The 27,360-nt window shown below is 40.2% G+C and overlaps 1 protein-coding gene across 4 annotated transcripts in view; it reads right to left on the bottom strand.

Annotated features, from left to right (window-relative positions):
• LOC139625685 (retinal-specific phospholipid-transporting ATPase ABCA4-like) overlaps window positions 1-24,892 on the bottom strand; it is a 56,790-nt gene extending 31,898 nt beyond the window's left edge. For 3 of the 4 annotated variants that reach the window (XR_011691971.1, XM_071485876.1, XM_071485878.1), the window contains exons 1-25: window positions 24,507-24,892; window positions 23,307-23,418; window positions 22,105-22,198; window positions 21,855-21,996; window positions 21,457-21,596; window positions 19,446-19,573; window positions 18,057-18,254; window positions 16,291-16,380; window positions 15,006-15,240; window positions 14,399-14,538; window positions 10,827-10,943; window positions 9,842-10,039; window positions 6,297-6,502; window positions 6,038-6,214; window positions 5,598-5,820; window positions 4,582-4,803; window positions 4,123-4,327; window positions 3,896-3,973; window positions 3,548-3,763; window positions 2,694-2,871; window positions 2,444-2,575; window positions 2,103-2,242; window positions 1,817-1,954; window positions 1,126-1,304; window positions 523-625 (exon numbers count right to left, since the gene is read on the bottom strand). Coding sequence is in view for 3 of the 4 variants with exons in the window: in XM_071485876.1 (XP_071341977.1) it covers window positions 523-625; window positions 1,126-1,304; window positions 1,817-1,954; window positions 2,103-2,242; window positions 2,444-2,575; window positions 2,694-2,871; window positions 3,548-3,763; window positions 3,896-3,973; window positions 4,123-4,327; window positions 4,582-4,803; window positions 5,598-5,820; window positions 6,038-6,214; window positions 6,297-6,502; window positions 9,842-10,039; window positions 10,827-10,943; window positions 14,399-14,538; window positions 15,006-15,240; window positions 16,291-16,380; window positions 18,057-18,254; window positions 19,446-19,573; window positions 21,457-21,596; window positions 21,855-21,996; window positions 22,105-22,198; window positions 23,307-23,372 (3,745 nt within the window). In the remaining variant the exon portion in view is untranslated. The other variant, XM_071485877.1, reaches the window with a different exon arrangement.
• Between the last annotated feature and the right edge of the window lie 2,468 nt (window positions 24,893-27,360).

The raw sequence follows: 27,360 nt of genomic DNA, 5'->3' as shown, positions 1-27,360 counted from the left end.
TTAATATGTTTTTCTTTATTTTCTTTTTATCTCCTGTCATGTTTTTGCATTTTCATATATTTCTACTTAACATGCCACCTGTTGACAGAAACTCTACTGTCTTTGCTGTATCTTTTTACTATTACTTTTAATGCTGCAACAGCTAAGTTATTAAAGGTTCTTCTCATATTATCTTATTTGCGTTTGCATTCAATGCCTTATCTTTACTCCCAGAAGCATACAAGAGGTGAAGAGGTAAAGTCAGGCAAAACTCCATGTTATTATTATTTATTTTATGGGAACACAGAGGGCAAAAAAAAGTTGACAGAGTGCACTGATTACAGGGTGTTTTTCATTGTGTTGACAGCAGGTACAGTAAGTAGACTGACTACAATCCATTGCAAAGGCACTTTTCATCAACATGACAGAGATATGTCCCACTGTATTCATAATTTTTGAGAAGAATAGACTAAAAACAGGTTTGAGGAGATGGTCAAGAACTCATAACACACCACAGACTAATGGAACTAATGGTTGCCTTACCATCCATCTGCCTGTCTGCAGCCTGGCTCTCCTCCATGTTCACTTTAAACTTTGAGCATTTTGAGCATTTACAGGAGCAATCCTCTGTACAGTCGCAGCTAGTCTGGAGGACAAAATGGCGACATAATAAAACCATAATTAACTTTTTTTTTTTGCATCCCCTTATTCAAGAGGACACATTTACATAGAAATCACATTGGTGAAACCATGAAAAAATGTTGTATCATCTGTTACCACTGCCTCCTGGATACACCCTCTTCAACAGGGACATATTTGACTGTATGCTTTCTTTGCTTACTTGTTCATTTATCATTATTAACCAGGGTTTTTGACCAGAATTATTATAGGCTAAATGCTTTCCTGCCCAGTTTAGAATATAATTCTCCCTGGTGAAGGCCAGAAGCTGAAATGCGTCGGTCTAATAAGGTTCTTCAATTTACTGTAAATGCTGCTGGAGTTTTGACCTCTTTGGACCTTTCTCTTTCTGCATCCACCTTCGAACTAGCTTAGGTTGTGCCAGACACATGAACTTTTATCTACAAAACTACCACTCTAACATTTTAACCCAAATGCACACAAACATTTGCTACTACATTTTCTCACCCTGGGAGTGTCATGTTTCATTCGTCGAACAAGAGTGAGGTAGAAACCAGCACCAAAACAGTTCTTGAGGAAGATTGGGGAGCCACAACAGTAGAGGCGACCCTGTGAGATGATAGCTACCCGGTCACTTAGCAGGTCGGCCTCGTCCATGTGGTGGGTGGACATTATCACTGTACGACCTGCAAACCAGAGACAAAGTGGGCAATAAATAAGGAATGAACAGAGAGAACTGGAGGAAGGAAAGAGGTTTGATGATTTTTTCTTTCTCTCGTGGATGAATAATGCACTAATAATACTGTTGCGCTGTGAAGGAATATGGCAGGAAAAATCTTCATATGTAAAGGTTTCTGGTTCAGCTGGTCTGACTTTGGTAGGCCCAAGAAAACATGAAATCACTGTGATAGTTAAAATGGGTGATTTGTAGTGCTCATAACACATTTCAGCTTCATAAATGTATTATGTTACAACACATTAAATGCATGATGGTAACAATTATATTACAATGAAAATGGTGTGTAAAAGTTGCCAGTCCTTAGGGACAAGAGTGCAGCAATAGAAAACTGTAATTTGTCTGTTGATATTAGATAAAACTTTTTTTCTAACATCTGTGTATACAGTCTTGGTAAAACATCAACAATGCCATGATATTTAGACTCTAGCCCCTCCTCTAACCACCAGGTGTCAGTGTTACCTGCCCTGTATTTCAGCAGCAGGTCCCAAATAGAGCGTCTGGAGTAGGGGTCAACTCCAGAAGTTGGCTCATCCAGGATCACCACCTTAGTCCCACCAACAAACGCCAACGCCACTGACAGCTTTCTCTGCATGCCTCCTGAATTAGAATGCCATACAGTATTGACAGTGCACGTGTGTGTGTGTGTGTGTGTGTGTGTGTGCGTGTGTGCGTGTGTGTGTGCGTGTGCAGTTTGCATGACACCAAGAATTAATACATTTGTCCATACACCTGCATCTAGACAGACCTGAGAGGTTCTGGGTCAGTTCATCCCTCTTGTGAGGCAGACCAAGATCCTGCAGCATGTTCTCCACTTCTTCCTCAGCCTCTGCTGTTGGACGGTCTTTCATCAGTGAGTAGAACAGGATATGCTCTGCTACAGTCATACTGACAGACAACAAGAGAATGAGGGGGAAGCGTTAACGCTGTTACAATGCACTGCTAGTACATTTATTTATCACACTGTTTTGATGAATTCCCAATAGTGGTGCAATGTAATATGCAGTATACAGGCTCCAAAACCACTCATTCATGTATTTTGGAGCCTCTTTATACATGTTTTGACTAAATGTGATAGGGGTCACATACTGATAAAAAAGGATGTTGTGTTGAGGGCACATTCCTAGAGACAGGCGGATGGTATCCATGTCTGTGCGGATGTTCTTGCCATAAATCGTTGCTGTCCCCGAGGTGGGAGGGAACATACCAGTCAAAATAGACCTGGGAGAGAGAAACAGAAAGAGAGATAGGCAGAGACAAGATAGAGACATTTTAGACAGTTTTCTACATGTTCAGTTTCAGATTATTGGTGTGCTTGCACAGTATCTGTGCCACATACATGGTGGTGGTCTTCCCAGCCCCATTGTGGCCCAGAAAGGCAGTAATCTGGCTCTCGTAAAAACTGATGCTGAGGCCATCCACTGCTGGTCTGGAGCTACTGCCAAACACCTTGACCAGGGCCTGGATACAAACACCCTTCACCAGGTCAGCAGGCTCTGCCTCAAAGAATGACTGGCCTGCACACAGTGACAAGACAACCACACACTGTATATACAACATATTTAGTACATTTAAAAAGCAAAACAAAATACATCAAAGCAGGAGTGCCTTTTAAGTAAACAAGGAAACAGAATGATTATCAACAACAAAGTTCAAGCTAATTAAGTGACAGTCATATCAGCACCTCATCTCTTCTCATATTGCTATCTTTTTTCAAAAGTCTTATTTTATTTCTCGAATGCTTATGAACAAGGCAGGACACATGAAATTGGGGGGCTTGGCTGCATAGAAAACAGGTTCCATCACTTATTAACTAAGCAAACTGAGAAAGAACTGAGAAGTTAGCCCTGTGTGTGTTCACATATGGCAGCAAGTGCAAATACACACAAGGGCATTGAGTTTCCACACAGTGAAACTGACTGGCAGAGTGATAAAAGACTTCTAATTAAATTTTTTGTTTAGATATCAAAAAACAACAAGGGGCGACCTGATAGCCGAGTGGTTAGGGCGCATACCACATGAGCACAAATGCTCTTAGCAGGCGAATCGCTGGTTCAACTCCCAACTGGCCCAATTCCTTCCTGCATGTCATTTTCTGTCATGCTCTACTGTCCTATCAAATAAGGACACAAAATGCTCGAAAAAATATCTATATTAAAAAAAACAACAACAAACAATATGCAGCTTTTATACCATCTTTCTCCTGGTTCTCCTGGCCCATAGCCTGGTTGTCCTTCCCCAGCCTCTCCCTCTTAGCCTGGTGTTTACATGAGGTAGTCTCCTCCAGAGTCTTCTCCTGGTTTATCTCCTGTTCTTGGTTTTCTTCCTCCTCTTTTTTCTGCTGCTCTCCTTGCTCCTTGTTTTCCAGGTTATCAAAGCCTTTTTTATTCAACTCCAGTGTGCTGTTGACTTTCAAAAAATAGAATGCAAAACAGATTTAATCATGTTAAAGACACTTTGCAGTCCAGGTCCTCTTAGATAAATATTAGACATATTAGGTTTCAGATAAACCTTAGGGTAAATGGTAAGTGATACGCTTACTTGAAGCTGGAGTCACAGTGTTGAGCCAATAACAGGGGAGGAGGGGGAAGTAAAATGGCCGGCCAATTCCATACTGTCCTGTGATCGAAAGTAAATATATTTAATACCTGAACTACTGTAAGTATGCAGATAAATCAAGTATCCTGTGTCCCAGAAATGATCTGTAAAAGTAATATGACTACATATACCAGCGGAAGTTCTACTTCATTTCTCTCTAATACACTGACCAGGGAAGACATTGTCCAGGTACCAGGCAAGCACAGCATACAGTATAGTGTCCAGGCCCATCATGCAAATGGAGGTGAGGAAGGAAAACTCATCCCCCTCTAAAGGGCTGGTCTGAATATTGTCCCACTGCAGACCCAGACCCTGTTCTTCATACCGTGACAGGTACTCTGTTCCAAAGCCAAATGCCACTTGGGATAACAGACTCTGAGGAAAGAGGCATGACTCAGGACTGACACTATAGAAAGAGGCATGACTCAGGACTGACACTATAGAACAGAATAGCATATATATATATATATATATATATATATATATATATATATATATATATATATATATATATATATATATATATATATATACACACACACACACACACACACACACACACACACACATACATACATACTGTATATATTATTATTATTATACATTTTTATTTATTTATTTACACCCACCACCAGGATCTTCATGTCCTTCGTGATGTGGTCTTGCCAGGCAAAAAAGAAGATGTGAGGGAGGTAAAGAGTGAAGTAAACAATGCCGCAGCAGGCTGCTGCCAGGTTGGCCTGATTAAAGAAGACACTTAGGAGGAAGCATTGCATAATGGTGGCCATGGTGAAGGTGATAAGAAAGAGGAAGAGGATGACTGGATTGCTGTAGTTCAGTACCCTCCCTCCCTGTAGGCCAAAGAAACACACAGATTAACACTGATTTTCCCTTTAAAATGTTTCCTTAAAGTAGCATTAAAATTAAGAAATTACATTTTGATCTACACTGTATGACAATGTAGCACATATGGTATTTAGTATTACAGAATGTTTTTTGCACCATATATTCCATCAACCTCATTTCTCTCAACAGAATTTGAAGAATAACTTGCTATGTGAAATTAGGGATAATAAATGAGTTTTTACAATTAAACCTCAATTAACCACTAGAGGTCAGACCAGCCCATCTTACTATAATGAGAGGATGTGACATTTACAAGGTAAAAGTTTTAATCATTGACCATCATTCCTGCAAAGCCAGTCACATTATTCCAATGATGTCATGGTATTCATCATCCTTTCATTAATGATTAATAGGGTAAGTATGCAATCATTTACCCACTATAATTAATTAATTATTTCAAGGAAAAAGATCTGATAAAGATTGATGATGAACTGGGTGACATCTTGACATTTACAGCCAGGCTAGTTTAGATGATGAGAGACACATGGTTTTAATCATTACGAGTCATTAGCATTACAGGTGAATTAGGTGTTGCTAGTAAAACATGGATTGTAGCACAAAATCGAATGGTAAAAATGGCAACCAAATGGCACTAAAACAAAAAGCTAAAATTTAAGTAATCAGAAAAGTGCTGGAACATTGCGAGAAAAGTCAAATCAATATATAGGAGCTGGTATAAATATACATTACATAATGAATAAATATGAGACAAAGAGAAGACTTGGTAAATTTTCCTCACCATGATGATGGAAGAGAGAAGAGCAGTACTAGTACCCATCATGATGAAGCTGTCAATAAACCATGTGGACCAAATGACACCATTGGTGACCCCCATGGCTTTCAGGGTCTCCTTCAGACGGAGTTCCTTTTCTAGAACGATACTCTTGACTATCATGGACACAGAGTAGACCCAGGCCAGTACCATGAAGATAGGGAAACAGCGATTCAGTGTCAGCATGAAGCTAGATGGAGGAAGGGGAGAGGAAATAAGATGGAGGAGAAGAATGTAGTGACTGATGCAGGAAACTAGAACTGTGTAATTCCCTGTACTGTAATTCTAAATTGTGACTGAAAATGATACCTTGAAAATCAAAAGCTAAAAAAAGTCAATGAAGAATTCTGCTATGGCTGTTAAATCTGACTGTGTAAAGTTACTAAAAGATCATGGCTTCTACTCACAGATCATCCACATAACAAGGGTAGGGCATCTGCTGAAGGTAAATACCCAGCGGCCACTCCTTTCCTGTCTGAGTCTTGATGATCCCATGCTCTATTATGTCCTGAAGGTAAGCAAAGCCACCCCAAACATAGCGGAGGTCATCCATAGGATCAGCTCTGGGGCCAGGGTCCCAGTACCTGAGCAGCACATACATATTTAGTCTCAAGGTTTATCATCGTTATGATAAACCCATTATTTATGCTTGACTTTGATTCTAACCTGTCTTTGACCTTATTGGTGCGCTCCACTGCATCAATATCCATACGGATCTTGAACTTCACATGAGGTGGGACATTGGTGGTCCAAGGGAACATATTTACAAAGACAACGCCTGCCAGGAACTTGCTGTCCTCCGACAAGTCCAAAGCCCGATGAGTGATGGCATCCTCATCAGGCAGAGCCACAAACTTATCCAAGATTACACACTGGGTGAGAGAGGATGAACAAGACAGAGGTCGACATATTGAATTGAATTGAATTTCCCTCAGCCTCTGGTGACCATGAATGATGTTGAGATCTTTCACCAGATCAATACCTCCATTCTGAGAGCACGCCACTCATGTGGCTAGAATCTTATTAACTTTAAAATAAAGATCAGATTTTTATTACTTTGAAATTCATCAGAAAATGCCTTTTTTTTATCTTTTAGTCTTAGCATTTAGCTAGGTGAGTATATTTTTTTAAAAAGTGGAAAAATGCCAGAGGTGCCAGTGTAGGCTCAGGTCTCTATGATCTACACTCTACATGCACAATTGAAGTGACATTTGAGCAGAGGTTGTCTATTCTCCATAAAGCATGTCTGATATAGCCATTAACTATAGGCTATGGCAAATAGGGAAGGGCCTTGATCCAGCAGGAAATATTTCATAACAGCTATTTACCACTGAGATCCCAACAAAAACCAAAGCACGCACAAACACACACACACACACACTTGCTGTGCAAACAGAGACATGCAATCAAAATACATGCAAATGCTTTATGCATTTTATGATTCAAATCTCAAAGGCCATCCCTTTATTTACTCAAGCATTCATTGACTAACACTGCAGCCCCACTGTGTAGTGTGGTACGCATGCATGCCACCAACATGCAGGCAACCAGCCATCAAGCCCACGGTCATTGTTGTTGCTTTATAAAGGATGGTGGATGGAGTGACAGCTGTATCTAATTGGCTTCAATCGTTCCCACTCTCCCTGTCACACTCAAGTGCTGTAAGCTTCAACTTGGACAAAAACATAGAGCACCAGCCGTCCACCCAGCCATGCCCCCAGGTGGCCCCCATGTCACCCCCCAGGGTGATAGGCCTCTCATCCATATTTGCTACTGCAAGAAAAGGGGTGATTTGAACTTTGTTTTAAATACACCAGCCCACTTTAAATTTGGAGGACCTTTACAAAAGAAGGTATGTGATGTGTTTTCATTTTTTTAACACTCCACTCCATCAGCAGTAAATAAAAGAGACTTGACAGCTAGTTTGTTTCTCTGGGTCTCGCCAGGTGGCAACCCACCGTGACGTCACCCATTGGTTTGCGAACTGCCGTTTTGAAGCCTCGAGTTTGCAATTTGGCCGCCGCCATCTTGATTTTTTGAAACCAGAAGAAACCATATTTGGAGAAGAGGGTGGCGCTGAGTAGGAGCAAGGGGTGGAGCTGACCTGAGAGCCGAGGTCACTGTGCCCGCCCACCTAAACTGTCGACCTGACAACGGAATCAATCTTTCGGCTACGCAGCGCTGCTGAATCTGAAGTCATTTTCCATAAGTCGAGGTAAACTTTATTACGAAGTGTTAAAGTACTTTAGTTAATAGTTAAAGGGGACTGCTCTTGATTGACAAGTGACATGTGTCAATCATAGATTAGCCACGCCCCAATGCATACCCTACTTTATCGTCTATTTTAAATTAAATGGGACTATAATTTTAAAAATGAAGATCATGTTGTATTGAAGAAGACTTGAAACTAGCAATTGAGACCATAAACTCATTATGAAAACGTTTACTGGGGTCATAAACCAAGCGAGAAGTAGGGTCATTTTCTCATAGACTTCCATACAATCGGACTTCTTTTTGCAACCAGTGGTATCGCCCCCTGATGGTCAGTAGATAGAATGCAGGTTTAAGGCACTTCCGCATTGGCTTCATTTCCCGGAGCCGGCGTCGACGTCCATTTTTATATACAGTCTATGGGTCTCGCCCACCTGGGTAGATTTCCATATCTCTGGACAGGGAGACAAATTGCAGTGTAAAGACAGCTTATCTAAACTCTCAAATCATTTCAAGAGTGGAATTGAGCACACAGTAGTCATGCAACCAGGGTATTGAAATCAACAAGTGACAAGACCTGTGCCTAATTTGATTATTTCATGAAGAGGCCTGTCCTAGAACTTGACATTTCAGGTGACGTGAAATGTGAAAAACTAGTCCACATTCTTACTCTGAGAGTCAAATGGCAAAAAAGTTAGCAAATTATCTTGATACCTTAGTTTCATCTGGAATTTAGCACCCTCTGTGACCAGTCAGTATGATTTTGCATGCTTTTACATACATTCAGCAAGCGCTTTATTAGGAACACAATACTAATACTGGATAGGGGGTTCACATTGCTCTAAAACAGCTTCAGCCCTGGATTCCACGAGATGTTGGAAACTTTCCTTTGAGATTCTGCTCCATGTTGACACGATTGCATCACATAATTTCTGCATGAACATCCAAAGGTGTTCTACTGGATTCAGGCCTGGTGACTGAGGAGGCCACTGAAGTTCACTGAACTCACTGTCATGTTCATAAAACCAGTTTGAGACGACTTGTTTTTTTTTGTTTTTTTTACATAGAGCATTATCCTCCTGAAGCAGCCACAACATGATGGCAAACTGTGGCCATAAAGTGATGAACATGGTGAGCAACAATACTCAGATAGGCTGTGACATTCAAACCACGATTGATTGATATTAAGGGCTCAACGCGTGTCGAGAAAACATGCCCCACATCATTACACAACCACCACCAGCTGGGAGTGTTGACACAAAGCAGGTTGGGTCCATGGATTCAGACTCTAACCCTACCATCTGCTGCCTCAACCGAAATCCAGATCCGTCAAACCAGGCTATGTTTTTCCAGTCTTCAGCTGTCCAGTGTTGGTGAGTCTGTGTCCACTGTAGCCTCAGGTTTCTGTTCTTGGTGACAGGAAGTAGAACCTGGCATGATCTCTGCTGTTATAGCTCATCCACCTCAAGGTTGGAGGTGTTATTCACTCTGCGGCTTTACTGTTCACCACAGTTGTAAACAGTGGTTATCTCAGTGACCATAACCTTCCTGTTAGCTCCAACCAGTCTGTCCATTCGCCTCTGACCTCTCTCATCAACTCAGAACTGCTGCTCACTGGATGGTTTTGTTGTTGGCTCCATGCTGAGTAAAGACTGTTTTGTGTGAAAATCCAGATCAACAGCTTCAGAAACACTCAAACGTTGTCTGACATCAACAATCACATCACAGTCAAAGTCACTGAGATCACATTTTTTCCACATTCGTTTGATGTGAACATGACCTGTATTTGCAGGATTTCATGCACTGGACTGCTGCCACATGATTGCCTGGTTGGACAACTGCATAAATAAATAGGTATACAGATGTTCCTAATGAAGTACTCAATCACTGCATTTCCCAAAGTCTAGCCTGAGATATTTGAGAGGCACATACATTTTGCCAACAAGTCTATTCTATTACACACTAACAAATCCTCAATGTTTTTAGTAATGCCCACTCACATCCCCATATTGGTTGAGCATCCGAATAACCTGGTCGGTGAGGTTGAAGATGTCTCGCCAGTCAAAATCAGGCACGTCATTTGGACGGTTCTGTGGTGGACCGTTGTACAGGAAGTTCAAAATGTGTTTGGAGGAGAACGGTGCCTCCTTTAGACTCCTGTCAATGAAATCCATCACTGATGGATTACGAATTGTGTCCTGAAACAAAAGGAAGTAGGGGAATAACCTTTATTTACCCAGTTTTTTTTTACCAAGAGTAAGAACCTTTTTTCCAAGGAAGACATTACTGAGAAATGAGCAGGAACACAATTAACATTTCATAACAATTAATCTCCGAAGTTAAATTTTTTTAGGGAAGTGTAACTGTCCTCATCATGTTACATTCACCATCAATTTGTCCTCTCTCTTGTGTCTACCATCAGTTAGAGGGAAGCAAACGAGGAGAAAATTAAAATAAACAGGTCTTACTGGTGGAAAAGAGCATAATAAGAGAGAAATATTGACAGTGTTGCAAAGAGTGGGATAAATCAAGAACGGAAAGCAATGGCATATTTTGGTAAGTTAAGGTTTTATATTCAATTAGGAAATTTAGGGAGTTCCTGAAACCCCAGCAAAAATCATCAGTGAGTAAAAGATCAGGATAAAAGAACAACAGCATTATTAATCATCTCATTCAAAGAGACAGTTGTTAAGCATCAAATGTCAACTGAATGGCAAAACAAAGGGAGATCCGAATCACATCTGCTGTATAGGACACAGTACGGCTAGTATGTAGATGTAATTTTAAACCACAACTGAGTTAACTGAGTTAGTTTAAAGTGATATAAATGCTCTGGCCCTGCATGCAATCTTGTAAAAGAAGTTTCTACGATGTAGACATGATTCGATAAACTTACTTTATCCCTGACCTCATTATTTATGCTGTTCTGGTGTACTATTCAAACCTAATCATTCAGTAAAACTATATTTATCCTATATATCCTACCCGGATCATCTTGACTTGGACTCCATCTTGGAAAAAAGCCCAGATCTGCGGAGCCACTTCATGCCAGGCCTTCCCCATTATTCTCAGCCTCTCCAGCTCCTCAAATGTAGTGTTAGCCTGCAAGAGAGATTAAAAGGTGTGTGTGTATGTTGTAGTATCAAGATTGAAAGGACAGGAAACTATTATCGAAAATTAACTCGCACACAACTATTCTCACAAATCCCCATATCTAGGTGCACAATGGTCAGAAATTTAGGACACATGTAAATACACACATTTTGCTCACAGAGAAGACAAAACCATGTTGGGGTAAACGTCAACTCCACATGTATACATGTGCATATGTGTACAAAATATTCACAAATTCAAATACACACATTGTCACAAGTTCTCTTAATCTCTTGCTACATACCATTCCCACATTCAACTCTCTGTGAAAACAGGCTTTTGAAAAGACAACACATACATTCTCACACAAAGAATTCCCCCAGCCCTGTTCAGATAATCAGTGACTGTGCAACAGATGTACTCTGTGCCAAATCGTCAAATATTTACTGCACGCTTATCATTAAAACCCTGGATGTGTGTTGGTACAGTGCTTTGTGTAGCAATACCGAACACTGGCTATTTCAGTACTCAGTCATGTGCAGTGGGGGATGAAAGCGCTCAAGAGCACACCCAATTAAATGCCTCTTGTATGTGTCTGAGTTTGGGTGACAATGGGGACAATGGAGCTGGGGTGACAATGGAGGCCATTGGTGACAACTGGCTGAATGTATTCAGCCTGCCCAGTGAATCTCAGTCAGGTTCCCACAAGTGAGCACTTCCTCACTCCGCAGGACAGATTAAAATAGCAGGGAAAAGAAGGATTTGCAGATGCTCAGTTTAAATTTAGTCTTTTATTATAAACTATGTTTGGTGTATCCCATTTTGAGCCCAAAACAGCAAAGCAAGTATTTAGCAAATAAGTATTTAAATTAAAATTACCACAACATTTACTAGTTTCGGTTAAGGAAATGTCTAACTTCCTCATCCCTTCAGTGTTTGCAAACAGTAAAAAAATACAGCAATGAGAAGTGATAATAGGATGCAGATACATAGTCAACATTACACAAGAGTAGTTACATACAGATATTATTATTATTTTGGTCTTGTAAAGAAATGGATTAACCCCTTGGTCACGACTGTCTTGGTGCAATTAAGAGTGTGTCTCTTTGCATGTGTGATCACATGTCTTTAGGGATAGACTCTTGCTGCTTACATAACACCAAAAAAGCCTTGGTGCCACTAGACTGCATGGTAGGCACCACAGCCAATCAGCTTGTGATATAAATTGCAATCAAGCCATCCATGACTGCTGCCTTCTGAAGGGCTTTGAACAACACGTATCTACATCTAGATACAAAGGAGCTGGACATGACATGAGGAAAGTTGATCTTCTTTAAAAGGAAACTGAATTGTTCACTGCGGTATAGGCTTGCCTGCTCTGGAAAACATCTATTCTTATTTTCTATTTAAGTTTCAATTATCTCTCCATCTTTGAGTTTATATACATATATTATAACCCTGCTTACCATGCTCTTCTCATGTAAAAGCAAAAAAAAAATGCAAAAAGTAAAGTCTACCACTCCTTGTCTAATAGAACATTTCCCCAGAGAGTTGAAGCAGGCCTAAGGTCTTTAAGAATTCTTCCACTTATCATCTACATGCCATCATTGTATTATATCTAAATCAACAATAGAATAAAAATTTGTATAAATCCATGGTTTCAAGCCCCAGGCAAGTCCTGTGGAAGTGTTATTACACATCCATAAAGTCCACCAGCATAGCACTCATGATCAAGAACGTTGTTGTGCTCATTTTCATTGCCCAAGGGCACGATGGGAGTGACACTACTGCGCAGTCTCTATGGGCTGCATAACGTGAAGGTAACCCGGAAGCCAGCCTTTTTCACCGTATGCGCCAGGCACGCAATTTCTTTGGAATGAATGGGCGCCATTTTTAGATCCAATATCCTGTTTTTATAATACATCCATGGTATGTCCTCTTTTATGGTCACAACGTCACGTGGCTCCATTTGAAATATAGAGGGTCATTAACCCCTCCTCCATCCAAACTTCCGGCCTCCCTGAACATTCACCCTACCTTCCATGTTTCACTGCTCAAACCAGTCTCATCCAGTCCTGAGCCCTCCAGCCGAACCTCCACCTCCCGCCCAGGTCGATGATCATCCGACCCTCACAGTCATGCGCATACTAGACGCATGTTGCAAAGAGCATGGTTTCCAGCACCTGGTGGACTGCAAGAGCTACAGTCCTGATGAGCGGTCACAGATTCGCCAAAGGTTCATTTTGGATGCTACCCTCCTAGCATCCAAAATGATGGCCTGCACGGATGTTGTGGAGAGGGTGGTTTGTATTGTCCAAGATGGCCTGCATCTTCAAAATCAAAACAAAGCAAGCACTTCAACTGAGATTTGCGTTTTTCTGTGGGCTTTTTTTTAAGTGGCTAAAACATGTTTCCATGGATGACCCCATCCACAGCAGCACATCTCTCAGCTTCTGTGCCAGTGCTCCCAGCTGCTTCTCCAAACTGGCTGACTGCTGACTAGAACTACTGCAGGTAGTACTGCACTGACTATATTTGAGTACCGCACATCCCTCCACATCAAATAACCCAAACTATCACTTTAACTTAACTTCCATAAAACTTCAATTAGAGGCTGAGTCCCACTTAAATGATGAATCCCTTTTACTAGCCTGGTGTGGCTGCACATTTTGTCAAATAAACGCAGCTCTCAATTAGATGCCCGGTTCTTCGGATGTATTGATTTCACCCTGTCTAAGGTAGGCTACCGATATTTGATATGGGTCTCTCTCTCTCTCACTTTTTGTCACTCTCTTTGTGCGTGGGTTTGGCCTAAATGCGCTGTCTCTCAGAGCTAGATCAAATTAATTATTTGTGATATGTTTTTTTATAGCCTGGTCATTTTTATATCAGTAATATTCATACTGGTTTAAATAATTAATTTGATAGTATTTCCTATCTTTTCTGTTCACGAGTTTTGTGCAAAAGGAATTAAAGGCCTGTCTAATGTAGACTCCTGTCCCAACTATAGGCCGGTTGAATTCAATGACTGAAACAAATAAAAGCCTGTGCTATTAGTTTTACAGTATCTATGTTTGAATATGTTTTGTTAAAATAGACATTTTTCTAATATTAGTGTCAACTGTGTCTAGTGTAGAGTGTCTGACTTAGATGCACATTTAGGATTGCTTGAAAAGCACGCTAATTATATCTGTCATTACAGTCAGTTTTGATTAATTTAATTATCTTTACATTTATACAAAAAAAAAAAAATGTATGTACTGTATGTACTCGCTTTACTGAAAACAGGTGGCAACTGTGCTTCTGCTTGCAAATCCTCCATTAGTTGTTTAAGAGGGAGGGAACCACATTTCAGATATTGCTGTGGTGTAAAGTTTGTCAGCCCTTGGAGGCCCCCTGACAGCCTGGGGCCCCAAACTGTTGCCTGCATTGCTTGTTTACAAGCTGTGCCTCTGCTTGCTTACGTTTCGTATGATCTGTCTGACAGCTGGTGAATCAGGCGCATAGAGGATCTGTCCCAGAAGCATGGGCTTGATGGAGTTCCAAACAATCCTGGTGGCAGGGTCGGACTCCAGTTCTCTCATCAGATCATTGCAGAAAGGAGCTGGAGAAAAAGATTATGCACATACACTGTTGACACCACTGTCAGACAGACCATGTTCACAAGAATTTGGCATCAAATTATCAGAAGACAGTGGCATATCATGAAATAAATAATAATAATAAATAGTTGCCATGCTTATCTAAAAATTTACCAAATTAGGGGAAGACTGGATGAAACATGTCAGAGAAAAAGATAACAAACTGTTTTCTAAAAATACAGTTCAAAACACTTTTGTTTTGAGATATCTTGGAAACTAACAAATAAGTGGGCTGAAATAACAGCTTTCTTAAAGTGACACCATTCAAAGCTAGTGGGTTTGTCATATTAAACCAGGAGATCCACTGATTTTTTCACAAATTTTCTATTATAAACCTTTACTCCAGAAAAGCTTTATAATACATACTATATTATTGAGAGCTTAAGACAGAGCTTCAGACATCTGCCATACTTGTATATGGTCTACTCACTGGTGCTGTTGTTATGTGTGTAGTGGGCCTGTGCCCTGCCGCTGCTGATTCCCAGGAAGGCTTTGTAGTTATTGTCTTCATACCAATTAAAGGATGTGACTCGGGAGAAAGCCCCCTCAGTGTAGCCACATACCAGGCGGGAGGCAGCAGCCATCACCTGCCTGAAAGAGAGATTGTTCTGGAAGAGAGGAGTCATAACCTGGAGAAGCTCCTTAGAGCTATTCCTCTGGAGCAACTGTGGAGAGATAACCAAAGGAAAACAGGCCTTAACTATGAACAGAGAAGATGGGAACGTTGTAAAAAAAATTGAGTGATTAACTACCTCATCACCAGGTGAAGGAACTTTATGTTAAGAAATTTGAAATATGCAAAGATAGGCTCATCCTGATGCTAAGCCTTTTGGGGGGATTTTTGTAGTCACTACAAGCCTTTTTGTAAGTTTTCACAAGAGTCAGTTTATCTATCTATTTCTGTTGTATGGAAAATAATGTATCTCCAAATCTGGATTTTGAAAAATGCATGGTCACAGAGCTGAAAACAAGACTGGTCTTCAAGAGAAGTTGCCACTTTCTAGGTACATGGTTTTGACAGGACAGCAATGCCTTGCTACCTTAAAAAAAATGAAATAGCAACAATTCAGGTTTCCCTTTGACCTTGTTATCTTCTAAGGGAACATCTGATTTTATACTGTATAATGGTGGGGAATGACTGAGTGGTTCACATTGTCGAGACAAAGCTAAGTGTCTTGCCAACAGGATGTCAGCTATACTAAATATCCCATGGAAACCTCCACAACAAACAGAACAGTATTTCCACACATCCATGTACACTAAATTAAGTACAACACAAATTATACCTACACAATCACGCAAATACAACATCTCACACTAAATTACAAAACATCAAAGGGAAGTTATGGTTGCATTGACGTGGGTAATTCAAACTAAGTAATGGGCACACAGAGAGAAAGATACACAGACATATAAACAGATGATTCAGTCACAACCAGTGTTTTTTTTTTATTAACCCTTATGTCTGGAGGCTTCAGCTGTTCCTGCAGTCTTAGTGCTGTTTCCATTGTGATGGTCTGAAAATTATGATGTATCTGTTTGAGGCTAAATGGGTCTGTTCTGGATTTAGCCTTCCTCATACGCACTAAATGATGTTCCCCCACTGTCTGTGTTTGCGTAAAAACTAAGTCAAGAGGAAGCAACTGTTTCCTGATGACTAAAAATAGCAGGTTGTGAACTTTTAAATGGAGCTGGCTGCAAGGGCTGCGCCTTACCTGTCGCAGTTTGTCTGAGGCGGCAGAGACAACCCGTACCCAGAAGTGAATGTCAATGCCCTCAGAGTGATTGTCCAGAACAAGAGGAAGCTAAGGAAAAACACAAATACATTATTTTAACATTTACTTTCATCAAAATGTCATCTCTGAACTGTCAAAATGCTATATTTTGTTTCTCAACGTTTACACCACACTTCCTATAAACACAATTTCTTCCTGACACAAAGAATACTTAGAAGCTGATACTCTCTCCAGCATAACTTTCTCAGCCCATGACTAATACCTAACCCCAAACTATTGCAGCCTGACCAAGTAACACGATAAAGTTGTAAGTATTCTAATAAACAGTATACTCATTATTAGGTCCTCTCTTGTTTTTTGGTCCTGTTTTGTGCCATGAAGCACTTTCAAGACTGAAATGACAGTCTCCTCATCCAGAAAATTAATATAGGGATAAATTGTGCAGTTACAGACATGTTTTAGTGGACCAAAGAGAAAACCTGAAAATACTGTTCCCTTTATATCTGCTGAGCACTCTGCTGGTTTTGCCCAAGGATCTTCCAGCCAGCTCACAACACAATAGGCTAAAGGTTCAGGAAGCAGCATGAGGCCAAGACACAGAACTGTCAGAGGAGATATCCTTCCTCTTTGAAATTTCTTCCTATCCCAGTATGTGTGAGAGGGAGGAAGTTTTTTCCTGCTACAGCACAGACAGACAACTAAATATATTTGGCACAGTCACATGTGATTTGGCCTGCATGAAGATGAGGCAGAGGAGCCAATCGTCTGTCTGACTGTTACCCATGTTTACTCTCAATGCCCACGCGGTTACTAAAGAGAAGAGTGTGTCCTCACTAAGCTAATTACAGAAAGATGCCAAGTGTGTCTGCTCCGCTACATACTTATGGCTGTTTCACAAGTTCTCACTCCTATCTATTTGAAGAAGTAGATTGGCAGAGTTGGAGCAAATTTTGGAGGTAATTTTATTATGTTTGCAACAGTGTGGTTGCTGTACCTAGGAAGTAATAAATAACTCATTCAAACTAATTTAGTCTAAAATTGCACAAAAAAAATCAGCTTATAATCAAACACCAGTAATACATGTTTTTTCATCATTTTTACATATTGTTTACCAGTATTTTTTTTGTTTGTAGTAACAGATCATGGTTGTGTATGATTATAATGATATATTTATAACCACTTTAGATATCATTTTTTTCTCTACAACACTGGGTGATATTAACACTATTGAATATTCCACCTTTTTTGAAATGTAAAAATACTGTCTCCTCAAACCTATCTTTAATGGCTATCTGTTATATACAAATTTGTGTTTCTCACAAATAAAGACCTGAATGGATAATGATGTAGTTGTATTAGTTCTCTTAGAAATATTTGTCCCACCCTATGAATCATAGCTCTTGTAAAAATACTAACAGCTGTTTTTCCATTGGGTCTCCTGACTTAAAACATGCTGTATGTCAGACAATAGGCCTTCGTCAGCTTCTTGTTTTGATCCAGATGTCATCTGAGCCCAAACTCCAAAATTTATGCATATCACAAATTTATAATGGTGCATCTATAAGCTTTATACTGTCAGACTTCAATGGATGGCTTATGCAGCTTATGAACAGTGTGTGAAATGTGAAGACAGGGCTGAGAGCTTAATTATGACAGAATGGACAGATACTGATTGGGCAGATATTACTCAGAGAACGCTAACATCGTTATCAGCCTCCTAAATCCCAGGATAAACAAGCACTGACCAGACGGAGGAGCTTGAAAAAGTCAACATTGGCATAGAATTTGTCCTCAATGATCTGCAGCCGTTGTGGAGTAAGGATACACATGGCATTGTGGACAGCATAGAGTCCTCGGCGGCTGGGGAAAATAAAGAAACGCTCCAGCAGGTTTAGGCTGCAGGCAATATCTTTTAAATGCAAGTCTGGGACCCCAAAGGCAAACTGGAAAAAAAGTGGACAGAAAATATAGGTTAGGGACACTTAAACCTTTAAATACAGTCTTTAATCTAGGCTTGCAGGTACAGTAAGAAGTTCCTCTTTTTTCCACAGAAACTTCCAAAGCACTTCAACTCAAGGATTGCAGTAGAAGCCTCTTTGGCAACAGTTACAGCTTCAAGTCTTCTTGGGGAAGCCTCAGTGTTTTCTTGGCTGTATATTTAAGGTTATTGTCATGCTGAAAGGTGAACTGCCACTCTGGCTGTGTATTGAACAGGTTTTGTTTGTATTTCACTGCCTTCATCCTTTCCAGTCTCCCTTTCCCTGCTGCTCAAAGTGGCTTCTGTCTAGCCATGGCCTGATTGATGGAGAACTGCTGAGATGGTCATCCCTCCAGCAGGTTTACCATCTCTGCAGACAACTTCTGAAGCTCTGACAGTTGGGTTCTTGGTCACCTCCCTGACCAGGACCCTTCTTGTCCAGTTACTCAGTTTGGTCAGATGGCCTACATCTCAAGGATAATTAAAGCAAACAGGATACTACTGACCATAGTGTAGAGGGAAACAGCAAAGATTTGATTTTAAATAAATCAAAATGTTTCCACTTTGTCATCAGGAGTACTGAGTGCAGCTTTATGGGCAAAAAAAGGGCAAATCCATGTATTTACAATTAAATCTATGACTCTACTATAATCCAGTAATAGTGTTGTTAGATGCCATCCTTTGGGTTGGCCAGCCTGTTTGAAATGTTAAGTAACCCATCCTTTCATCCATCTGCTATACTGGCTTCAGCCAATCACATCCACAGTCACACCTGCAAATTACTTGAGTTTCCATTTAACATGACCTCTGAAGACACTTTACACATGATCCTGTGAATGTTAATTTGTTTAGCTGTGTGACTGTTTATTCAGCCAGAATCATTAAAACCACTGAACCAGATAACTATATACTGTTGTTGTCAACATTTCCAGTGTGACAGCTCTGGTACCACGCAAGGGAAAAAGGTAGGGTCAATACTGGCAGATGGTGACAACCAGTCTCTACATTGGTTGTGTTTCTAGCACAGAAGTCTGAGAAATAATGAGGTACTGATTTATTGATGCTACAGTAAGTACCCTCTGCTATCCAGCCCCATCATGTAGATGTGTGTTATGCATGTGTACTAGTGTGTGTGTGTGTGTGTGTGTGTGTGTACCTGTTCAGGCCTGATTAGAGCTTTGACTAACTGCTTCACCACAGACTCTGTCAGAGGAACGTCTCTTAGCAGGAATGATGTCAGAGTTTCATCATCCTTCAGGATTGTCTCCACTTTTACTCCTCGGCCTAATAGAGAACAGAGGCAAGTAAATATAAATGCATGTGACTGCTCTTTAATTATCATTCATATGCTGCTGGGTTTTAATGATTATATACTGTCGACCAACACACATTTATTAAAGCTCCTTTTGATCTGGATACTTAGTGGCTCATATTTTGGGCAAGTTGTTACAAATCTGCAGCATTTAAAAGGACAGGAACATGGGATGAAGATGCTCCAACTGTCTCACTGTATGATTGTTTCAAGTGGCTTGTCTGTGCATGGATAAAGTTTATTCTGGAATCTTAAGTGTATAGAACATGAAATCAAGAAAGGGAGTGGAAAAGGAAAATACTGACTTCAGAAGTCCAGAGAAAAGAATGTATAAATAGACATGAAAAGGTTTTTTTACTAAAAGCATGCAAGAAAAACCAAGAAGGCGAAATGCAACATTCAGTCACTGGCTATACTGCATATTATATTATTGGGTTTCTAAACATATTTATTATCAGCAGCAGCATCAGACAAGTAGCTCTTTCAATTCTCACAGAAAACTTTCAAAGTTCTACTGTGTCAGCTTTAATGTAACCACTTGTTTTTGTGGTGAGGTTACTCACACTGCCTGAAAGTTTATGAGGCACTGACCGCTGACACGAAGAGTCCTTGGGGGTAGTATCTCGGTAAAGCAACACACAACTGTCAAAACAGATGGTTCATTACTTCAGTGATTCTTTTGTACAACCAACATGCACTTGAATGTGCAAGTTGGGCATCCAAGGTGTACATGAAGATAAGATAACACACTGCTGCAGGAGGCAGCAGGTCTCTTTTTTGGTTACATTATTAGCACTTACACATAGCTGCACTTGTTCATAATCAGGGGCCTTGAAATAATGAACATAAAATCCATTCAAACATTTTCTGTCTAATATGACCATTCATGATGAGTCAAATTCATCAGTTACATAACCTAGTCCTCCACATGATTCATTTTTCTTTCTCAGGGCTCATGGGAACTTGTGTGGAATGTGGATCCATATCTCTGTTGGCTCTCTTAGTCCATCTACATATTTCACCATCAGAGTGGGAGCACAGAGAGCGGCCAGATGTAATCATTCACAGGCTGGAATGCAATCAGCCTTGTTCCACTCCCATCATAAAAGTTTTATTTTGCCAGCAGGGAAACATACTGTATATACAGTATAGATGTACATATGTTGACATGGACAGTGGATTGTTAGCATGGTGTCCCATGATATGGGATCGCTATTTCTATGTTCTGTCATGGGGAGAGACCAGAAGTGCAGATGGGGGACAAGTGTATTGCTCTCCTACCAAATAAACAACACACTAGTGGTGAAACTAAGCAGCTTAAGTTACAGACCTTCCTTAAATCCATTTGACATAATCCTGTTACACTGTATAGATACACAGGCTGATGGGTAAAAGAGGTGTATGGTATGATGTAGACTGTGACATGGTTTTCATCCATATGATGGCTCTGAGCTTTTATCTATCAGTGTGCAACAAAAAGTAACAAAAATGTGTCCTGCTGCCTGGTTTGTTTACTTGCTGGTTGTGTTTCCAAGTTCTATTAAATCTGCATGTGTTTTAGAAAAAATCATGACTACAAAATATAACAGCAATACATTTAGGAACCAAACTCATTACACTCTCCAAGAGCAGAGAACAAAGGATAGCTTGCAGTTCTACACAGTATTGTTGTTTAAAAGCGTGGTTTAAAACTGAAAGCCCTCACCTCACTACAAAATATCAAAAACACATTTTTAAACAATTCCTCCAATCACATCTATTCCACTGAAACCACCATCCAAACCACTGACCTTGGGTTTGCTTCTGCAGACAGTGATGTTTTTGTACTATGTTGATGAAAGCCTAGAGCACTGACCTGAGACCTGCTGAGGATGGGTGCGCAGGATATCCATGAAGTTAGTCATGGAATTCAGTTCCCTCCAGAGACGACCCAGCTGTAGAAACTCAGGATCGCTAAAGAGAAGCTCCTGGGCATCTGAGTAGAACTGAGCCAATCTGACAAACGAGGGGAGTAACAGATCACATGCAGATCACACAGTCTTGTTTACAGATTGATGGCATAAACATTCACATATGAATGCATGCACACATCAAGGCTTCAAAACAAATAAAACATAATCCAGAGGCTTTTGAACATATTTTCTTTGACTCCATTACACAAGTCTGCCTCTCATCTCAGATCAAATATTTCATTGGAATTCAACATCTCTGGCTGAGATCCGCCTCCCTCTGCCAGCCTGGCGTGATGCTCACATGGAGTTGTTGTAGTTGGACACAAGGCCAGGAGATTCACCACGGGTGGGGTGCTGGAAACAAGGGTTGTTGGCATTACAGAAGATACCCTGGATCCATGGCAGGACTCCTGTGGAGGGCATGGCCTTGTTGGGGAAGTGGCCTGAGGGAGACGAGACACTGTTTACTTTCAGTTCATTTATCAACATCTATCAACAGGATGCCATGGACCGCAGAGGAAAGTACTCTTGAGGACAGAGTTGTTGCTTACATTCATGTTGACGGTAGAGTGGATTCACCCTTCTTAGCCACACCAGTCCCATGAACAGCATAACAGGCCACATGATCTCCATAAAGAACCGCACCTGGTGGAAGAGTATAACATAAACTTTCTAAAAATGAACAATGTGAACTTTGGCTCTGTTCAGACCTGGCTTTAAAATGCGTCTCCACATGCGTCCCGAGTGACCCCTTGTGATCGGATCTCATTTCCCCGCTTCATATGCAAATAAACAGGTAAGCGTTGTTGTTTTTAGCCAATCAAACAGCTAGGTCCATAGTCAATATGCTTCTGTGTATGTACATGTCTATGTGAGTGAGTGAGAGAGCGAGCGAGAGAGTGAGCGGTGCGAGGGGTTGAGTAGTGAAATAAGGTTTTATCCATTAGAAATGGCAAGATATTTTCGGTTCATTATGAAACTGTGGCGTCACTAATTAGGCTGCGGCAGAGGATGTCAGCAGAGTAGGAGGTCCTTCAATGTGACCAGGACACATTTGTGTTCACACTGCTAAAGAATGTGGCCACATGTGACCAAGACCACCACCGAATGTGGTCTGAGTGATCAGATCTCAAATGTGTCCTGAATGCATCCTAGGTGCATTCATACCTGTACTTAGAGTTGTCCACTTGTGATCGGATCACTCAGGACGGATGTTAATACCAGGTCTGAACAGGGCCTTTGATAGAAGTGAGCGAGTCATTTATTCTAATATATGAATGGATGTTAACCAAAGTGTTTTACGTATGAAAAGAAAGAAAAAAATGAACTTCTTGACCATACACACAGAAAAATGGCAAAATAATAAGTCTCACACATGTGTGGCAGTCCTGGCAACTGAGCTGTAATAAGTCATTAGGCTGCTACTACATATACAAGTCAAACGGCCCATCAAATATTATACTGAGAAAATAAAATAAACTCTAGGTTGAGGACCTACAAAACGAAATTTTACTATTTTATACTATGAAAAAACTGTTCGATAAACTCACAATACATATAATAAATACAATACTAAGTGATATACTCTACGTATAACACAAGTCACACCAGGATTACTCAGCTGAAAGTTATGTTATGACCAAGTCTCCTGATTAGCTTTATGAACATGCAGGGTTGAGATATTTTCATGAAATCTAACTTTTTTTCCAACAAATTCGCAAATTCTGCAACAATGAAAATGGTAGGAATTTACCCTCTGCCTCCTACGGATGGTCCAATTCTTCCACAGCAGAAGTTTGACCTGTCTTCCTGCCCCCATGGCTCCTCCTTTTCACCCCAACGGGGGCTGGCACCAGCCAACACACCTGTATTCAACCATCACACAGTACCACTAAGATCCAAATGAAGCCTCCTTATGCATTGCAAAAATATTAGCAACTTAAACAACAGTTATATTTGTAAACCTAAATTTTTGTGGATGAACATATGCATGTTCATACATCATAGAGCTGTCCATCCATTAATCCAATGAGTGCTCAATGTGAATGCTAGCAATAGCTCTGCAATGAGGTCAATGAGCTCTACACTTCACATGGTTAGCATAGCAATTAAAGACCTTCCCACAGTCTATAAATATTATCCAGTTACTGCTATTCATGGTTAAATTTGCCTCCTAAAAGAAATGAACATTGCAAATTACTTGTGCAAATCACAAATTTCACTTTAATCTAGGTCACTTACAACTATTATGCATTTTTGTTGCTACATCACTAATTAGACATAATATGACTATATTTCAAAGCATGAAGTGTAGCATAGCATATCACTTACTTCAGAAGAACACTGTAGACTGATACCCTGTAAATAAACCATAACACTGCATATTCTACCAAGTGCTCCTTGTTGCACAGCTTGTTTCCAGACCTTGTGAATAGTTAAGCAGATTGATTTAATCTCCTTTCTCAGTGTTCAGAGACTGCTAACGCCTCTCATCCATTTGTAGAGGTCTACATTACCTAACCACCTGGACGTCATTACACTGCATAATCCTACCACTTAATCTTACCACTAAATATCCCAATTTTAATTACAACTGAACAATTTATGGGTCATCATACTGTTTGGTTACTGTATAACCTGGATGAAGCTTTTCTTGCTAAACAAGAGCTCAGTATTGCATAACTACTGATAATAATTGGAATAATTCTTCTTTGTTCAACAAAGTTGTTGCAAGTTTTAAACATTTGAAAAATAAAAAATACAAATCATTGTGGTTGGAAGTTGTCAGACATATTTTGTTTTCAAATGCCTGTTGTTTCAACACTAAACTTTGCAACAGTGACTTTTATAGATAAACTTAGATTATTCTTCTGAACTGACACGAACATATCAAATTTGCAGTAGAGGAAAAATATCTAAAATTCAATTCTATAATAATCCACAAAATATTTACCATTAACTGACAACAACACATTAAAGTAACAATGCAGAATCCTGCATTTTCCTGTGTCAGTGTTGTTAACTCTTCCTGGCTCATCGTCTGGATTGTAGTTGGGAAGCACTGGGGAGACGCGGGAACTTCGGTCTTAAGGGAGTCGTAGCATTTCTTTACTGCCAAACAGCCTGAAGTGCACATACATTGTACCGCTACGTTCACAGCTACACTGCTAACCAGCTAACTCTCTGCTCCGGTCGCCGGCCTTACCGCCGGGGGTGTGTATCGTCACCGCTCTCTCTTTCTCTCGCTCACTGCGCACATAACCTACGTATTCCTGAAGGAAGCTGCGCTACTCCGGTAACAATATTCTGTCTCAAACTTCCCAAACTTGCATCAGATCTTGCACATCTTCTTCTTCTTCTTCTTCTTCTTCTTCTTCTTCTTCTTCTTCTTCTTCTTCTTCTTCTGAATTTCAGGCATGCTGCCCTCCACAGACAAGGAGTAGCTATTTATCCTATATTTTCAAATACAGGCCAGTTGAGTCAAGAAATTTTAATACCGCTCTACCAATATGTTTAAATTCCGTTTCAGTTGGAAACAAAGATTAGAAAGAGAAAGAAGAGAGACCCAAATCCGGCGACTTGATGAATAACTTTCCTTTCATTTTTTAATCTGTTACAAGAGAATACAACGTGCCCTTGCTGTGTCCAAATTTTCACACTGACATAGACCATCCAGATGTTTGCCCATGACTTTCAAATAGCTGGCTAAACCACAGTGCCCCAGTCTCAGCCTAGTTAGAACAACATCCCCTCTCCCAGAATTTATCAACATCTTTCTTTTAACAGATGTCTAAAAGAGAAATAATGTCTACCTCTTGGCTATTCTCCCCACTCTTTTTGCTACTGAAGCTACCATGGCTTGATAAATTAGAAACAAGGTGTATCAGTAACACTTTACAATACTGGTGACAATATCATACAATATCCCCCTGATCCCCAATTGCACCAATCATCAGCACAAATTCCTTGTATGTGGAAACATACTTGGCAATAAAACCAATTCTGATTCTGATTCTGATTCTGGTGCACTAATGTGCATTTATTAATACTTAACTAGTATTAATTAATACTTTAAATTCATGGGTTAATTACCACAATGGGGCAAAGCCATTTATTTAAACTTCTAGCCATCTGCAACCAGGATGCCACTGTACCAGATGACCTGGTGCATCTGTTTATTACCTAATATATAAATAAAAGATGCTTATTTAAGATTTCTTCTGTTCAACAATTTCAAAACACAGAGGTCACAGAGGTCAAGCCTGGCTCATCGGAAGGGCTGTGGCCCACTATAGAGCAGTGATACAAAGATTTAAAAAAAAAAGACATCAAAATATATACAAAACACCACAAAATTAGATTAATGTTTTTTTAAAGATGCATTTGTAAAGATTACTATACAGATACATACAGGAGACCGAGGCTCCAACTCATTGTACTCTTTCCGATTGCGTTACCACCTAAAGTTCAGCCGCAAAACTACTACAGAAGGCAGCAGAGTAGTCCCTCCCATGGGTAAAAGTTGCCAGGTTTCTTTCAATCAATAAAAACATGTGAATTAAACTTTCAGACACACACACTTCCTGCAATTTTTAACTGTTAATAGGCCATAACAGTGTAGTTTTCTGAAATTATTTTATTGGTGACAAATTAACACATTTATAGTAGGGTCTGCATATAACATTTGCACTTCTGACACAGTTCAAATATTTCCTCATCATATAATATGTTTTCCTTTGATTTGTCATTTAGAAGAGGCTCCAGTTGCCAACATCATTCTTCACAAAGCAAACAAACAAAACAGTGAGATGCTGAAGGAGAAGTTCTTTATTCTGGAGGGGAAAGTGGAGTCTTTGACAGAGGAGAAACATTTTCTCTGTGAGAGACTGGAAGACGGTATGTTTTCAGAGGACAGAAAATGTCAAATGGGTTTTTACAGTTACATTCAGTCTTATGTTTGTGTAGTACATCAGTGCAAAAGTGTGATTTTCAGTTTCTTAAAATCTTAAAAATTTCCCCAGTTCAAGACATGCAGCAGATATAATTGTCTCAATGTCATATTCTAAGGAGAGATATCGCTTTTCACTTCAGTATATATCTAATTGATGCCTATTTTTAGCTTTAACTGGACAAGCACTGCCACTGACACAAAGTGAGTCTCTCAGTGTTCGACCTCTTGAAAGCGTCTGGGCCTTAGTCTCTGGTACACTGGTTTTCCCTGGTTTCAGCTGAGTTCCTCAGAGCTAGAACTAAGATTGAGACATGGCCACCTGTTCAGCCTCAATCACCTCCTCAAGAGGCTCATCTACAGACATTCCTATCTCAATCTCAAATTCTCATCTTGTTTCTCAGCACAGCTCTGCAGCGCTTTAGTTTTTCTCTCTGATGGAGGCTTGTAGAAGGTTCCCGGGGAGGCTGGAGAGTCCTTGGAGCCCTAAAACTCATTATGATGTACTTGGTTACAAGCTTCATAAAATCAGTATAAGGTCTGTTTGGGTAGATGGTCCTAAAAGTGCTCCAAAGAGACCTAGAAGCAACATCTTGCTTGTACTGTTCGTCCCAAGTTCTGCACATTGTGTCTGGTGGTCAATAAATGTACTACGGTAATGTGTTGCCACTTGCAATTTTGTATTCTTAGTTTTGTCCACCTCTTTGATGGACTATGTTGGTCAGTGCTGTTCTGGGTGTTATTCACGTCAACTTTGGCCTCAGCAGAGGATCCTTTCAGCTGGCTGGCCAGGAGGTGAGTTTGTTGCAAGGGTGTCAAACTCGACCCTGGTGACTGTGACCTGCTGAGAACAAGAGTC

Source organism: Trachinotus anak, unplaced genomic scaffold (assembly GCF_046630095.1).
Source record: "Trachinotus anak isolate AG129_WGS33_773 ecotype Australia unplaced genomic scaffold, CSIRO_AGI_Tana_v1 ptg000009l, whole genome shotgun sequence".
Classification (NCBI taxonomy): Eukaryota; Metazoa; Chordata; class Actinopteri; order Carangiformes; family Carangidae; genus Trachinotus; species Trachinotus anak.
This window is presented reverse-complemented; position numbering and strand designations above follow the sequence as displayed.